This window comes from Lutzomyia longipalpis, chromosome 1 (assembly GCF_024334085.1).
Source record: "Lutzomyia longipalpis isolate SR_M1_2022 chromosome 1, ASM2433408v1".
Lineage (NCBI taxonomy): Eukaryota > Metazoa > Arthropoda > Insecta > Diptera > Psychodidae > Lutzomyia > Lutzomyia longipalpis.
The window spans coordinates 14,554,971-14,571,710 of NC_074707.1; the positions used below are offsets into that span (position 1 = coordinate 14,554,971).

A 16,740-nucleotide genomic window follows, 5' to 3' on the forward strand; every position below is an offset into this window, starting at 1 on the left:
ATGCGCCACTGGGACGTGTTTGTGATGACAAAACACCAGCCGTGTCAGTGGACAAGCAGTGGTGCAATTATCCTAAAAAATTTAATCATAAATAGATAAAAGAACTTTTTAGTTGTTAGCGGGTGTGGGAGTTAGTATGTGATTATGATCTGGCGACTGAGCATAAATTCGCCGTCAGACATCAATTGCCGTGCCACAAAATGAATTGGGAGCAAATTGTGCGGAGGACGCTCCTCGTTGCATCCTTGGCAGTGACTTCTGCCCTCCTCACCATCCCACGTGTCCATGCCAGTGATAAGGTTGAGAAATTGACCCACTGTCGCGATAATGTGGAGAGATCCTCCGAAAATAGGTGGGTGTACAATCACGAGATTTGCTCTCGCTCGCCAACCCAAAGCAACTCCCCAAGGTCACGAAACCCATGCAATCTCTTCCAGATTACTCTTTGTAACAACATTGGATGGTCGCCTATCGGCGCTCGATGTGAGCGGTCAGGTAAAATGGAGTGTGCCCACGGGCCCGGGTAGTTTGCTCTCATCCAGCATTCACAGCCTCGAACTCACCAACAACGGTCGTATGGTGCGAATGATCCCATCCCTGAGCGGGAGCCTCTACCAATTCGACGGGCAAACAATTGAATCCATTCCAATCACAGCCGACCAACTCCTCACGGCATCCTTCAAGTTCTCCAATGATGTCGTCATCTCTGGCGGCAAGGAAATCCGTTCCTATGGGATTTCCATGAGATCCGGTCAGGTTGTCTACGAGTGCTCAATTGGTGGTTGCCAAAATCGCACTGATGCCCTCGATGAGGGTGTCGCTGATCTCCATGATCCCCTCCTCGATGACATTATCGTCCTCCGACGGCAAACTCAGACAGTCAGGGCTGTGGATCCCCGTACCGGTGGGGAGCGGTGGAACTTCAGTGTTGGTCACCACGAAATGGACATTGCTCGCAGTGAGAATTGCCACCTGGATACGGAAGCAGACACAGATCCAGGGTATGAGATTAAATTAGTCGTCCCCGAGGGATTAGTTTGTGCCATCAGCAAGAGTTCCCCAAACACCATCCTCTGGAAGCATAAGGTGAGTGGAAATGCTGGGAATTAGCTGGGTAGGAGTAACCATATAGCCAAATGCTACATTCTTTGTATTCTTTCCGTTCTCTTTAAAATCGATTGATGAAGATTTTTTTCTTTCAATTTTCTTATAATTAGGCTTCTTAATTCATAATCGAAACGTCGTTGAAGAGCGTAAAAAACGCCTTTTTGTCAAATTATTAGTCCTTGTGATTTTAAACTTTATAAGACCTTTGCTTTCATTATTAAACTATTAACATGTTGCTAGACCGACGTTTTGCTTTAATGAGTGAAAATCATCACATTATTCCTTGTAGTTGTAATGTAGCCAGGAGGGAGATTTGGGGGTCAAAATTAACCCGAGAACAGATTGATTAAAAAATTCATTTAAGCAAAATATCTCATCAAGGCTGCTTAGCATAATTTTTTTACCCAAAAAACCGAATTAGACATCCGTGGGATGATGCTTTCTAGGCAAAAAAAAATGTCATCCATAAAATTTTCAAACCCAAATTCAAACAAAACTTAAAATAAATCCCCCCAAAATTGCATTCTGGCTACGCTCCTGTAGTTTAAAAATCTAAAAAATCTAAGCCTATAAAAATGCTTCACGAAATTGCAAATAGGACTTCATAAATGGACAGATTTTGACCCCTAAATGAAATCAAGGATCAGCCGGGTGTTGAAAAAGAGATTCCTAAGATCTCTTAGAAACTGCCTGATGCAATAAACAGTCTTCCTGAACAACTTCCAGCCACTTCTGGCACTTTCCGGGAAGCACCTCAAACCGTTCCGGGAAGAAAAGTTTATTCAAAAAGTGTACAAACTTAAAGTTGCTAGTTTATACAACCAGTAACTTACTGGTTATTGGCATATTTACTGGCTTAGATAAACAGGCTACAACCTTGAGGATCTAGAAGGAAAATTAAGGCTTTTAAGGCTACAAAACATCTAGGGGGAAATGGGGCAAAATGTTAGAAAATCAAGACCACACATCTCCAATATCTCAGTAAATATTATTTCGTAATTGTTCTAATTTAGTCAAAAGGTACCTTTTATAACTCTAACTAAGCCTATAAAGTTTTATAATAATTGATCTAATATTTTGGGATTTATTTAAAAAACAAATTTTTCGAATTTCAAAGTTACTTTGACCTTTCATTTCAATATCGTATTTTGGCGTATTTCTGTGTAATTTTTTTGATCCAAATGCATTTTTTGATAGAGTAACTATTGCTGCTGAATACAAATTTAGTTTAAATTTTCCGAAAAAATTTTCCGGGTTTTACCGTATAACACTGACACTAAAAAGTACCACTTGGGGCAAAATGTTAGAAACCGTTTTTAAGGCTGTTAACTTTTTTTTTGTTTATTTATTTTATTTTTTCCTAGTCAGCACACTTAATACTTATAATTTAGCATGTTATATTACTCTCTATTACTAATATAAAATTATTTAAAAAATAAAAAGTGCAATTTCATAAATTTTTCATTTTTTTTTTATTTTTTGTATTTTTTTATTAAAAAAAATTTCTAATTGTTACACAAATACCTTATTATCAATTGCTTTTATAGTGTCTAGATGAAATAAATTCATAAAATTGAAATTTAAGGCCAAAAAACGCAAACTAACATTTTGCCCCATGATTTTTGAAACAGGCAAATGTGCAAGGGTTTGGAAAATGGCCTGAAAATGCATTTTCCCGTTGAGATAGAGAAAAATCTTCTGAGACAAAGTTGTAGCCCGGAAAATTTTCTATAAGATAGTCGTCATGAGAAAACTCAAATATTTTCAGGAAAATCAGGAAAATGTTTCTCCCAAAAAACTAACAAATTGCCCCATGTCCCCCTACTACCTACAACTAAGTTAGTTAGCTTTGAAAGCTGAAGACTTCCTACTAGATCTTTAAGCTCTTTAAGCCTGTAGCCTGGTTTTTTTAACCAGCATCATATCATGCCGTTTCGTAATGAATTTCTATATTTAGGACTTAATTTACAACTCTCTTCGAAGTTTTCATTAACGTTGCAGTAGCGATGACTTCTTAATCTCAAAGCTTGCATAAAGGCTACAACAGGCCTCTATTTTGACTTCAAGTGTCTTAATGTCATCCGATAATCTTATCGCTCTCACTTTTTTTTTGTGTACAGTACACTCAGCTAGTATTTTGCATAGTTTTTTTCCGTCTATGGGGAATCAGAGATAAAATGATGAGTAATTGGTGCAAAAGAGAGCACTGAAACTGATAAGAATCGATGTCTAATTTAGTAATTACGTTGTTGCCTTTCAGTTTGACTACCCCATAGTGAGCGCCTGGAAGTCTGATGGGAACCACAATCTCCAAATGGTTAATCTATTTGACTCGGCTCAATCACTTTGGGATGGAAATGAAGCCATTCCGGGTTTTGCACGAGACACAATTCCTCCATCGGTGTATGTGGGGATGTTCAAGAAGCAGGTCTACATCCAGGAATCGGAAGCAATGCGGAAGTCACTACAGCCTCCACTTGGAGAGAAAGTAGCAGAGAAGTATGCAAAGATCCCGTGGAAGCCCTATCCTGCTGCCTCGTCAGCGTGGAAGCTAATTCAGTACGATGCTGAGACAATTTCGGAGAAAGATGAGGAATCCGAGGAGAATAAGGGAACTGCCCTATCCGTCCTGTATGCATCGGAGTTTGCCAATGGGAATGGATTCTATTTGTATCCTGCTGTCAAGGAGAAACTTCCCCTGTGCGATAAGGACAATACAACGTCTCAGACGGAAATTGTTGAAGGTGATAAGGAGGAGAGGAAGGAACTTCGTATGGAGGATTTTTTAGATATGACAATGAAAGTTCGTCTCCGTTCGTTGCTCTTCTGGTGGAAGGAAATCTTTGTTATTGTGCTCACATCGAGCTTTGTTATTAATCTCTTCATTAACAAGACTAAGGTTCGCCCTAAGCGTGATGTTATGGTGATTGAACGTCTCGTTGAGACGCCTTTTACAAAGCTCCAGGAAGAAGAGGAAGCAGATGAAGGGCAGGATTTAACGAGATTCCGATCGCTTTCGGAATCAAACAATCAAGAAGGTTTCACCTCGCGCTTCTTGACGGACTTTGAGATGCTCCAGTGCCTGGGACGGGGAGGATTTGGGGTTGTTTTTGAGGCAAAGAACAAAATTGATCACTGCAAGTATGCGATAAAGAGGATCGTTCTGCCGAGTAAGAAGGAAAGTCGCGATCGTGTGCTGAGAGAGGTGAGAACTCTCGCAAATTGTGAGCATCAGAATATTGTGAGATACTTTCAAGCGTGGATGGAGACACCACCACCAGGCTGGCAGGAGAATGAAGATCGTTTGTGGATGGCACGTGAGGCAGTTTCCACGTCAATTGATATTGGAACCCCAACGGAAACATCGCCGCCTCCCACGTATGGCACAAACACACCCAATTCCCAGAAGAGTCCAGCAAAGAAGGCATCCGGATTGGACAATCCGTGGATTTTTAAACTCAACAACGGAGTGAATTTTAGTGATGATGATTTTGGAGCAAAATCACGTGATAGAATCGACGATGATTCCTCATTCATACAGTTTGTGCACGACAGTGGAACAGGAGCTGATGAAAGTGCAGTATTTACGAGTGATGGTGGTGGGCAGGTGGATGATGAGGATGATTCATTCATTGAATTCTGTCACAATGGTACGATGGATGGGGAGGTGGATGACAAGAGTCCCATCCTGCCGACTCACTTCACGAATTCCGTGGCAGTAGGCGATGGGAGTCAGCGTGGTGGGAAGAGAGATCGCCGGAAGCGTCCAATGTCACTGGATCTAACGAGTCAGGGTGGTGTGAACCTGGGGCAGAGCAATACGAGGATGTATCTGTACATTCAGATGCAGCTGTGCCAAAAGCAAAGCCTGAAGGAATGGCTCCAGATGAGTGGGAAGCTCAAGAGGCAGAATCAGATCATTCCTATTTTTGACCAAATTGTCCGGGCTGTGGAGTATGTGCACGAGAAGGGGCTCATTCACAGGGACCTGAAGGTAAGTTTGGGGGCAATTCATTGTGGGAGTTTTTGTGCATCCTTGAAACATCCTTTGTCCCTGTTTTCCCGTAGCCCAGCAACATTTTCTTCTCTCTGGATGGTCAGATAAAAATTGGAGATTTTGGTCTTGTTACTGACATGGCGGACAATGCATGCGATGAGAATGACCCAACGCGATCTCCGCTCGTGCCCCGGAAGAAGACACACACCCAGAAGGTGGGGACGCACCTGTACATGTCTCCGGAACAGATGGCAGGGCTCCCGTATGACTACAAGGTGGACATCTACTCACTGGGGCTCATTCTGTTTGAGCTTCTTGTGAATTTTAGTACTGAAATGGAGCGCATTAAAACCCTCGAAGGGGTACGTTCCAATATTTTCCCACCGGATTTCCCAAGCAGTCATACGAGCGAATACGCCCTGCTGCAGCTGATGCTATCCCAGGAGCCCAGTAAACGACCCACGACGTTTGGCATCAGGGCAAGGCCACCCCTGGAGCAGACAGACATCAATCCCCAGTACCACTTTATCCTACCACCCCGGAGGCAGGAGAGCCGTGGAAGCACGTCCGGAAGCTCATCAGGCCTCAGCAGGGAATCTGTCTGAATTCCTTCTATCGCACTTAGGTTTAAGGAGCACTTAATCACGTATAGAGATTAAACTATAAAAAAAATGAATAAAAATGTTTTAAGGGACGAAGCTGAGTTTCACAGTTGAAGATTCAAATCTTTGGGTATCGCCAGACTTCGCCGGAGTCTGCGCAAAAGTGACACAACCAGGCGGAATTTTTTTTCATCCACCACCAAACCCGGTGCGATTCACGAGAGTGCCAAGAAATTACAACAATTTCTCCCAAGGAACTACCTCTCAATCCATCCTCAACGTGTTCAGGTAACTTCCAAGTCTCTGTGTGTGTGTAAGGACATTCCGGGAGGAGTTTTTCACAGCCTGGTTGTTAAATTATCCGTTTGCGGGGGGAAACTAATTCCAGGTGCGCATTTACAATGATGATGAGCAGAGTACAACACATCCTCAGGGCTTTGGAGTCTTCCAGGAGCTTCACAACGGTGGCGGCTCCCGTGAAGAAGGGTGACATTCTGGAGGTCACGCGGCGCATTTCCCAGGGGGACGTTGATCGGTTCACTCGTGTCATCGGAGACAAGAACCCCATTCATTCGAGTGAGCATCCACTGGAGAATCGTCTCATTCCCGGATCCCTTCTCAATGGCATCGTTTCCGGCTTGGTGGGAACTCAACTTCCCGGACCTGGGAGTATTCTCGTGTCGCAGAAGCTGTCCTTCCCGCACAAGTGTGTCGTGGATAAGGACATCAACATCCGCATCGAGGTGGCGGATTTGCGGAAGATCATCACAGTGACTTATGAATGTTTCCAAGATAAGAAGATTGTCTTCAAGGGGGAAGCCAATCTTATGTATAAGGAAGTCTAAACTTCCGGAAGTTGATTTTGGCATAGATTCATGTATTTCCATTAACCCACTTTCGGCGCAAAATTACTTAATATTTGTTTTGTAGAGTGCTTTATTTTGGGGGGAGCGCATTTTTGCAATCTTGCAATATTCTTCATGTTTTGTTGCATTTAATGTTGTTCCTTCCGTTTCTTATTGATTGTCCACAACATTTTCTTTCCCACTCAAGTAGAAAAATTTAATTTTTCAAAGGAGGGATTTGCATTCATTATAAAAGTACCTCCTCATTCTTGAAGAAAAGTTAGTTTGAGAGTAGAAAGAAAGCATAGAGAAGCATTTAAAATATGAAGGTATCCCAGGTGATTAGTAGTGTGTGCTTGTTTGTGGTCCTCCTGGACACATCGGTGGGGATGACAACGGGGATTGGACCGAAAAATCTAACAAGTCTCCTCGGTGGGAGGAATCTCATCGGGCACACAGCCTTCAAGACATCCCTCCAGGAATTGCAGCAGCAACTGAATGTGGAGGAAATTGAGGAGCATCCCTGTAGCTGTGCTGTCTTCCTCTCGGGGCAATTCGTAAAAGGCTCCAAGGAACCCCCACGAGGATCACCAGCACTCATCCATGAACAGGGTGATACCTTCCAGTGTACAGTCCTTGGGTTGAAGCACTGCACAAATTGGTGCTTGGAATCGGTAAGAATAAACATCAAAAGAAACATCCCTAAATCCACAGAAAAAATTAATCTGATCTCTCCCACAGCTGGTCAAACATCTCCCGAATTCAGGACCCCTCCTCTGTGCAGCCATTGATAGGGATTGCCACAAGGAGCGTGCCTACCTGTTCGTGGAAGACTGCAACGGCGAATGGGTAAATACAAACTTCTCAGCAGGACGAGAGTATTGCTGCAAGGATGGTGTGCCATACAAGTGTCCCCTCCTGCCCTCAATCTCCGCCGGAAAGTCCCACTAATGCGTCTCCCCTTCGTCAACTTCTTAGTTTGTTTTAGGCTTTTTTTTTACATACATTGTACTCCTATCTATCTATATATTTTATACTATTTGTGTAGCACCTGCCATGTGATTATTTGAGAAGAAAACTTGAAAAATAAAATAGTTATTTGTGTTAATCTTCTAGTCTTTTAAGTCTTCCCGGACTTCCTTTAATCTCCTTCGTTTTTTTCGGTTGATTTTTTTAAAAAGCAGATCGAGATTAATTAAAGTTTCAAAAAATATTTTTTAAATGTTTTTTTTTTAATTTTGCAACATAGTGCAGACTGGGGTAAGATGGATCACTCAGGCCTTGTTAGAGAAGTTCATTAAATCACATTTTTCAACGGGAAACGATCTAAGAGAAGATTACAAACCAGAAAAGGACTTTATTCACTTTATTCTCACATAAAATCAATCGAAAAACAGCTAGTAAAAATAAATAATAAAGAAATTAAATCATTATTAGCATAACAAAAACCTTGAAAAGTAATAGATATTCCGGTTTCCCCTGAGCAGGAAAACTCTGAAAATACAAAAAGAATTTTATAAATTAATCCTCCTTTATCTTTAATAGAAGAAAGATGTTTTTTTTTACTTTTTCTCAGGATGGACAGAAAGAATTTTCTGAATAGAGAAGACAAACTATTTTTTTTTTTTTTTGAAAAAAAAGCTTCTAAGGAAAATTCCGTAATCTTAAAGGTCTAAAAACGCTAGAATTAAAAAAAAAGATCTTCAAAAAAAGATTTTTTACATTCACATCGTCTCATGTTCTTATAAGCATACTCCATTCAAAGGAGTTTATTCATTTTGATGCTCCTGTAGCATTTTTCGAAAATGTAAAGAAAATATTTTGACCCTTGGAGGATTTTGCTGGTCAAAGTGGCCAATCCGACATTTTTTAAATAGTTACAGAATAAAATCTCTTAAATATATCTTGATAATTTCTACATCTGAGTGTAGGGAAGTTCCATTAATTCAAGATTGCTGAAGGAAAACTTGGAAAAATATTTTCTTTTAGGATAAAATTAAAGTCAAATTTTTGAGGTTAGAATAAATGTTGTAGGCCCTGAGGAAGGACTCATACAATTCGAAAAGTCGACAAACATTTTTTAACACTTGGAGGACCGAAGACTTTTTACCTACGCAGAGGATCAAAATGGTCACAGTGTCCATCATAATAAAATGATCAAATATTAAATGTTTTGTTAGTTGTTGATCTGCTTATTGAATGAGAATCAAAAGTTTAATTAATTCTTAATCTATTTCAAGTATTATTGCACTCAATTTCTAAATAATTTATCAAAAAAATTGATAATGAAAAAAAGTTGCATAGAATCAATGCAAAACTGCCAATTCAAAACAATTTTTTTCCTACAATTTTGCCAATTTTCTTATAGAGCCTGAATAATCACTTCCTTCAGTTCTCTAAGTAACTATCTTACCACTTCCGGCATAAAAATGAGTTCACACTAATGATTTTCATTGTGGAAAAGTTAACAAGAGATCCTGATTTGTAAAATACGGGGAAACATAACCTCAAAAAGCTGTCAAAAATGTATGAGAATTTGAATGGCCCCAGTGTCCATTTTCATCCTCCGCGTATAATTTCAACTTTGACCTTAATTATCTTTTAAAAAGAAAAATATTTTCCGGTTTTTCTTTCACCTAACTAAAAGTAATTGAAATTCCCTACACATAGACATGATAATTATCACGATAGGTCCAATACATTTAAATCTACGACGATTTAAAAACTCGAAATGGCCACGGTGTCCACAAAAATCCTCCAAGTGTTAAAAATCCGTCTTCCTCTTTTCTTGAAATCATTTTAGATATTAAAATTTTTAAATCACGCCTCCAGTATCCATTTATTTCTTTTAAACGATAATGTTCTTTTAATCGATAATTTATACCTATTTTCTGATCATGAAAATGCAAATTGAGCTTCAATGGAGGCGAGGTTAATTTATTATTTAACACTCGGAGGACTTTACTGGTAATTGGTACCAATTGAAACCTTAATATTGTCACAGAATAAAATCTATTGGACTTATCTCGATGAATTTAGCATCTATGTGTAGGGAATTTAAATTACTTTAAGATAGCAGAAAGAAAATCTCGAGAAAAGTCTTTTCTTTGGAAGATAATTGAGGTCAAAGTCAGAATCCAACGCGGAGGATCAAATTGGTAATAACTACCAGTCAAAATCCCATACATTTTTGCCGTGGTTTTGAGGTTATGTTTCCCCATATTTCCCAAATAAAGTACTCTTGTTCACTTTTCCTCGGTAAAAAACATTAATGTGGACTAATTTTATTGCCGGAAGTGATTAAAAAGTTACTTAAAGAATCAAAGTTTGTGATTATTTAGGCGCAATAATAAATTATGTAAAATTGTAGCTAAAAAAGTCGTTTCAATTGGCAATTTTGCATCGATTCTACGTAATTTTTTTTCAGTGACGATTTTCTAAATTAAATATTTAGTAATTCGGTGTAGGAATGCTTGAAGGAGATTGAGAATTAGTGAAACTTTCGATCCTTGTTCATTAAACTGATTAATAATTAATTATTGAGCATATTTTATCAGCTGGTACTTATTACCAATTTGATCCTCCGCGTTGTGCAAAATGTTGGGTCCTCCAAGTGTTAAACAAACCTCTCTCTTTTATTTTTGTTCTAAATTCTTTTATATTTTAACTTAAATTTTTTATAAACTTTTCTATTTAATTATCATATTTGTATTAAGCATGAATTGTATAAGAGCCTCAAAATGAATAAACTCCTCTGCAAAATGCAAATGTTCCTCTTCCTGTAATTACGCTAAATGGTTCAGAGAAATTATATGAGTTTCCCTTAAAATTCCCTGAAATAATTTGTTTTTATCCAGAATCTGCTATATCACGATCAAGCAGAGATATCTTTTAGCTCAGCTTGCAAAGCAAAAAGATGTGATCATCTTAAAATTCATCAATAATTTCCATGAGATGTTATGTCGATGAATTGGATTGAAAATCAAGAAGCTTTAAGAACATGATCAAGCGAAGAGGAGGTAGGCATCCCTCGAGGGCTCTACTGGCTAAAGCATTTGACAAATGTCGCACAATCTTCCTCCGGAGTCTCGCTGGCGATCTCATTTCAGGCAAAACACGATCATAAAAGTGATCAGTGAGGCAGGGAATTGTTTCTGGGTTGTGTGGTACATCCTCAATTACATGTATATGCTCCGTATGCTCCACTGCTTGCACCGTGCTGTATATACCATTGGGGAGCGACCTCCACATACGGAGAGAAAGAGAGGTGTGCGCAATGTATGTGCGAGAGACCTTAGGAGATTAGGAACACCACAGTCTATGGCAAAAGCATAACTACGGTGACCACGGCCGCGGTGGAGAGATGATTCTGAAGAAGCTAACACACCAAGTATTATTTCTCATTCCCATGATCCCCATAAGTGATTGTGTTTAGGTCATTGCCTCTCTCTCTCTTTCACTCATCCCATCTCCCCATATTCGCTCACACACAAAAATAAATACAACATATTACACTAAAAAACATTTTGCTGTGTGAAAGTGTACACCGCACACAGCACATTTTGTACAACGAAAAAAAAACCTCCATATAAATGTTGGATAAATCAAAGAATTATTTTCACATAATTGTGTAAGCATTGCTGAATCATTGCACAGCGAAATTCTACGCGCCCCATAAGCATGGGCAAGCATAGCTTAGCAGCTACAACGCCACCATGCAACATCTAGGATCATCCCAAGGTGCGCACATATGGGAGAGAGATCGTGGAGAATTGCGCGAGAATGGCGCAATTTTCACGCCAAACACGTCACACGGATGGTTTTTAATGTAAAATAAAAAGTTCATCGACGTGTGAGCTTGAGATCCCTCCACGGAATTCAATTGTTCAGCAGTTTTGCTCCCTCCTTGGTTGTGCCCTCTGGCAATGCTGTGTGGAGATATTCTCTCAAGCACACGCAGGAAAGGCAGCAACATCATCCACTCTATATGTATATATAAGCCTATGGGGAAGGGCAAAAAGTCGATTTTCCATTGGGAGGAACACTAATGAGGATTTCTCAGAGAATATCTCTCTTCTAGAATCTTTTCCTCGCGCGCACATCCCAAAGGAGACAACATAACGCTATATAGAAGAAAATCTTCTATCTCTTCCCACTTTCCAACCCATACACACACACACAGGCATCATCCACCACCGTGGAATCATAAGAAGATATAGAGGAGAGAAGAAGTCAAGAAGACCCAGAAAAGGCATCTCGTGATCATCAAACTCCACATGGGAATGAAGTGAAAGAGATACCCAGCAAAGTCAAACAGACACAAAGGCAAAAACAGCACACTGTCGCAATGTGAGAGAAAGGGGCCGGGGTGAACAACCCCGTGTGGGTTTCTCAAGACTTCTCCCAAGCCCAATAGTTATATGAGAGAAAAAAAAAGAAGGAAGAAAAAAAACAGATAAAAATACTCCACGCATTCCCAACAAAAACACACCGAGGAGCATGTTAGGGAGAATTTAACCAACGTTGGGGGAAGTCAATCATTAATATTCTCTTTGATTTCAGATTCTGGAATCTAAGCGTGAACTTCTGTGAAGGATTCCAACACAGTCACGCTCTTTAATTCTGATCGCCAGAAGCCTTCCCGGAGTTATTCACTTAGAAATAATGCCAGATAGTTCAACAAAGAAGAACACAATGTACCATGGAAAGAGCCTAAATTGGTATAATGTTAGATAAAGGATGATCACTGAGGATCGTCTTATTTTTTACTTGTTTCAATAAAGATCCCTTCTAGATATCCTAGGTGGGTAGCTAATTAAGGTATTTAGAAATTCCTATTTTGAGCTTTTAAGGACTAATTAGGGTAAATTGAAGGAGGATCATCAATGATCAAGATTTCAGCGATCAAATGTTTAAGTCAGCTTAACTGACATCTCCAGTTTTCTTAGGATTCTGTTAAAACGAAAAATTAGGATCAACCACTTACGTTATGAAGACTTTTTACATCAAATAATTTCTATGTCTTCATAATAATTTTTATGGAAATTGCATCAAATACTATTCATTTTTTATTTATTTAATTTTTCATTTTTATAGAAGTTTTAAAAAAAAATATCTAGATGGAAAATCTGTTTTTTTATCTTTTCCTGGAACTTTAAGTTTTTGAATATTTTTTGTTTTCTAAATCCCGAAACAAAATAGAATAAAGCACGAATAAAAGAAATTGAAAAACAAACAATTCTCATGTCTTCAAACTGCTCAATATTTGTTTATCATTTATCACATCATCCCTTACAGATTTTTTAAAGGCCAAAGTGATTTTAATTAATTAAATTTAAAAAAAAACTAAATTGAACTTTTTTAAATTCTATCCGTCTAACCATTAAAATGATCTTAGATCGTTAAACCCAATTACAACCTATCAAAAACCGCTTAGAAATAAGAACTATAAAGAATTTTGACGAGGCTTGAAAAAAGCGAAAATTGAATTTCATCTAATTTTTTTATTAAGTAGATTTTCCACGGATTTTTCTATCAAATTTTCTTCAGAGAGCAAATTGTTGAATCTTTTCTTGAATTTGATGTCCTGAAGAAAGTCCAATTAGACTCGAAATGTTAATGAAAAATTAAAGAAAAAAAAACATGTAAAAGGGCCTAATTCAGCGACCAAGAAATCCTTGAAATCTTTGAATTCTGTACTGAAATTTCAAGATTTCATTCGAATTTAAAGGGTTTCTTTGTCGCTGAATAAGGCCTAAAAGTCAAAATTTTGCATTTCCATCATCATTATAAATCATTAACCCTTCTATATACCCAAAACACCTTTTTGTAGTAGGAAATTTTTTTAACACTACTTCTTCCATAAAAATTTCCCATTAGCTTTTGCACCGCCCTTAGTATTTCAATTAGAACGTATTCAATTTGCAAAAGGAGCTGACAAAATGGAAATATAATTTAGAATAAATCAAAATGAAGTAATTTATTACCATAGTTGTAAAGTACATCACTCTCTATGTGGAAGATCGCGGGAATAGTGGTGGAAGTAAAGCGAAGGGGGCGAACCCTTTGGGCTCCCTGATAGAATCATGTAGTGTAAAGGGAAATTTCAAATAGAAATCCCTCCCTAACGCCCCATTCTCCATGGCGGAGTTCATGTGAGTGTAAGAGGAGTTAACAGAGCGAACATCCGGGAAAAATTGATTGCTGTCAAATAAAGTGGAAAAAAGAGCGTCCAACAAAGGGAGACAGCGTTGGAGAGAGACAGAACCATTGGGAAGACATCAAATTGACCCCGTGTGTGACGCAGGCATGGAGGAGCAAAAGTGGGAGAATTTTAGCTTCAGCGCCCGTTCATTCACCCCGGAATTTCTGGGATTGTCACAAAATCCTGACTCCCATGGAGCACCACCATGACAATCCACGTACACCCGAGAGTGTGAAGAAAAGTTACAAAATAAAGGTTGGGCCCACTCCATCCTCTCAATATTTTCTTGAAATATTCCTTCATCACTTTGTCTTGCAATTTTGAGATTTTTGAGCAAGGATGATCCTAAAGAAATAATCTAGAGAAATTAATTCTTATTCAAGCAATGTAAATTTTTTTAAATTTAAAATTCCAGGTTTTTCCTCGTGGAAAACCAAATTGCAATTGTGGAAAATTGAGAAACTCACAACTCGAATAACACGTTATGATTTTTTTTTATTGTGACTTCTGCACACGTTCGCTTTTTTTTGCAACAAAAAACGCCTCATTACATCGCGTTTTTTCCACCGTTGTGTTGTGTATAGATGACATTCATTCACAAACTCCACAAGAGCAGCCAGTATGTATATAAAATGTAGTAATTGCGGGGGAGATCGCAAGAGAACTAAAACGACTAAAACTCAGAGCAGAGTTTGTTAAATACTCTCAACGTTGCGATTTTATACACAAACACGTATTATTAAATGTTATGAGAGAGAATGCAAAAGAAATCGATCTTTAGGTTAAAAAAATTAGAATGAAAAGCTGAAAAGCTTAAGAAATGATTCATATTTTTAAATGATTTAACCTATTTAACCTGTAATTTCCTGCATCAGTAGGATATATAATAAAACTTTCACATAATATGAAGCTTCATCAATAAGTAAAATGTATCATCATGTTTAGAGAGCGAAGTATAAATTTTAGAAGGAAAATATAGTACTGACGAAATCTGACGATCGTGTGATTATTTTTAAGTTCTCTTACAGCGAACTATATTTCCTCGATCAAAGTGTGATCTGCTATGTGCTTCTGTGCCATTTTAAATCACGAAGGAATTTTCCTCCTATTTCTCGTCCATGCCACACTACGACGCCATCCTCTCCACTCTAATGTTTTTGCCACTTTGCCTCAATAAATCCCAAAATTATCATCAAAAGTGCTCTAAGGAGACGATCGCGATCACAAGAGATATATATTTTATAATCAAGTTTTTCCTTTTCAGAATGTATTAATCAGAAATTCTCCTTATAACTCCTATACAGAATCCATAAAATTGAATAAAATGTAGCATTTTTTGCAACATAAACCATTACATTTTGATTTGAGGCTTTTTTGTAAAATTTTTATTGTGGAATAGCTCAAGAGAAACAAAACTAAAAGTAATCTGAAGGAATGTTTTTATGGGAATTTTGGGAATTTCTTTAGCATAATTTTCCCACGTAATGGGAAATTGCAATTAAAACAAGTTCATCTCACACATGCCTTCATAATTTAATCCACAAGTCAAAACTCTGCCACAATACTCGGACAAACAGTCTTTCGTGAAAGCTCCAACAAAAAAGCTACTCATTGAGAAAAGAGATTCCCAAAAAAAACAGCAACAACAACATCTTACACTAAACTGAAATTTATTGAATGAGAAAATATATCTTTTTATCTTTTCAACTCATCCCGCAGTAATGAATTGTGTGATCATCATTAACCCTTATGAGACCTCCATCTCATTTCTCTCTTTTCTGTACTTAATTCAATCATGTGAAATAACTGGAAGCACCACACTTTTAATTTTGTGATTTATGATTCATCCACAATGCACTTCTTCCTTGCTTTTTGTTTTTCTTCCCAAGAGATCTAAAAGTACGCACTTTGAATTAAACCGCAAATTGCGCAAAACTAAACCTTCCTTCATGTTAATAAATTTCTAAAATTATTTTATTATCTTTGTTGTGATAAAAAAAAATGCGAAATGAAATGAAAAATAGAAATTAATTTAAAAGGTTAATTCTGTTAAAAATTTTGTTTGATGAAAAATAGGAAATATCGATTTTCTTAATATGACGCATATGACGTTTTGAGTGCTAAGATTCCTTTCTTCATCAGACATAAAAATATAGGGAAAAATATTCCGTCTACGATAAAAAAAACACAGCAATGCAGTTCAGATATTATTCAAAATCTAAGATTAAAATTTGACTTTTTCTGCTCTTCTAAGACGTTTTTTTTTATAACTCCCACCCCTCCCTAAGTTCTTCGGGTCTACTGACCCATGTGGACCGCCAACATCTTCTAAGACGTAAAAACATTTAATTCTTTATCTTTTAAATCTTAACTTGAATCTTTAAAATCTTCTTAAAACGTTAAAAAAAACTTTTAAATAAATTTCAAACAAACATGGTAGGGGAGAGCGGGGTTAAAAAAAGTCACTTAAGGGTTTAGAAAAAGCTCAAAATATCATATTTCCCAAACAGATAAAGCGAAATGTAAAGTCCAATTCTTTAGGATATTTCTTGCCCTACAACTCTTTCTAAGATCATTTTGTTCTATCTAGCTAGGAAATATGATATTTTAGGCTTTTTCTAAACCCTTAAGTGACTTTATTAGCCCCGCCCTCCCCTACCTATTGGAAAAAAAGAAAGGCTCAAATGGGCAAATAAACAAATAGGCAGACATACAAACAAACGAATGGATGCAATTTTTCTTAAAGCTTTAAAATCTCAGATTTATTAAAGATTTTTTCCCAATGTCAGAGAAAGCTCTTGGCTCTAAGCTTTTCAAAAAAATGCTGTTGAAAAATTCATTAGAAAATGGGAAGTGAAAACGCAACATATTTTTACAATCAGCGATGTTTCGAATAATTTATATTTCTCTTCAAACATTTAGTATTTCCAGCTCACAAATCATGGCTTTTAAAATTTTCCTAATAGGTATTGAAAGTATATAAAA

General features: G+C 37.7%; 4 protein-coding genes across 4 annotated transcripts in view; 3 read left to right on the forward strand and 1 right to left on the reverse strand.

Annotated features, from left to right (window-relative positions):
• The window catches only part of LOC129792487 (STAM-binding protein-like A), a 781,560-nt gene that overhangs the window by 489,905 nt on the left and 274,915 nt on the right, over positions 1-16,740 (reverse strand). The window lies entirely within an intron of this gene.
• Positions 6-5,798, forward strand: LOC129791707 (eukaryotic translation initiation factor 2-alpha kinase-like). The gene is made up of 4 exons (XM_055830012.1): positions 6-352; positions 438-1,086; positions 3,368-5,101; positions 5,176-5,798. The coding sequence occupies exons 1-4, from the start codon at positions 201-203 to the stop codon at positions 5,707-5,709; spliced, it is 3,069 nt and encodes a 1,022-aa protein (XP_055685987.1). The 5' UTR covers positions 6-200; the 3' UTR covers positions 5,710-5,798.
• LOC129792784 (follicle cell protein 3C-1) lies at positions 5,850-7,659 on the forward strand. Its single transcript, XM_055832150.1, has 3 exons — positions 5,850-5,994; positions 6,095-7,225; positions 7,293-7,659. Exons 2-3 carry the CDS (start codon positions 6,875-6,877, stop codon positions 7,500-7,502), a joined length of 561 nt encoding a protein of 186 aa, XP_055688125.1. The 5' UTR covers positions 5,850-5,994; positions 6,095-6,874; the 3' UTR covers positions 7,503-7,659.
• On the forward strand, positions 6,111-6,551 carry LOC129786936 (hydroxyacyl-thioester dehydratase type 2, mitochondrial). Its single transcript, XM_055822200.1, has one exon. The coding sequence runs from the start codon at positions 6,111-6,113 to the stop codon at positions 6,549-6,551; it is 441 nt and encodes a 146-aa protein (XP_055678175.1).

Bases quoted from the DNA above. Each gene is read 5' to 3' on its own strand.
- LOC129791707 (XM_055830012.1), top strand. From the start codon at position 201: ATGAATTGGGAGCAAATTGTGCGGAGGACGCTCCTCGTTGCATCCTTG. The intron at 353-437 runs GTGGGTGTACAA...AATCTCTTCCAG, and splicing joins GAGAGATCCTCCGAAAATAG to ATTACTCTTTGTAACAACAT. The intron at 1,087-3,367 runs GTGAGTGGAAAT...GTTGCCTTTCAG, and splicing joins CCATCCTCTGGAAGCATAAG to TTTGACTACCCCATAGTGAG.
- LOC129792784 (XM_055832150.1), top strand. From the start codon at position 6,875: ATGAAGGTATCCCAGGTGATTAGTAGTGTGTGCTTGTTTGTGGTCCTC. The intron at 7,226-7,292 runs GTAAGAATAAAC...TCTCTCCCACAG, and splicing joins CAAATTGGTGCTTGGAATCG to CTGGTCAAACATCTCCCGAA.
- LOC129786936 (XM_055822200.1), top strand. From the start codon at position 6,111: ATGATGAGCAGAGTACAACACATCCTCAGGGCTTTGGAGTCTTCCAGG.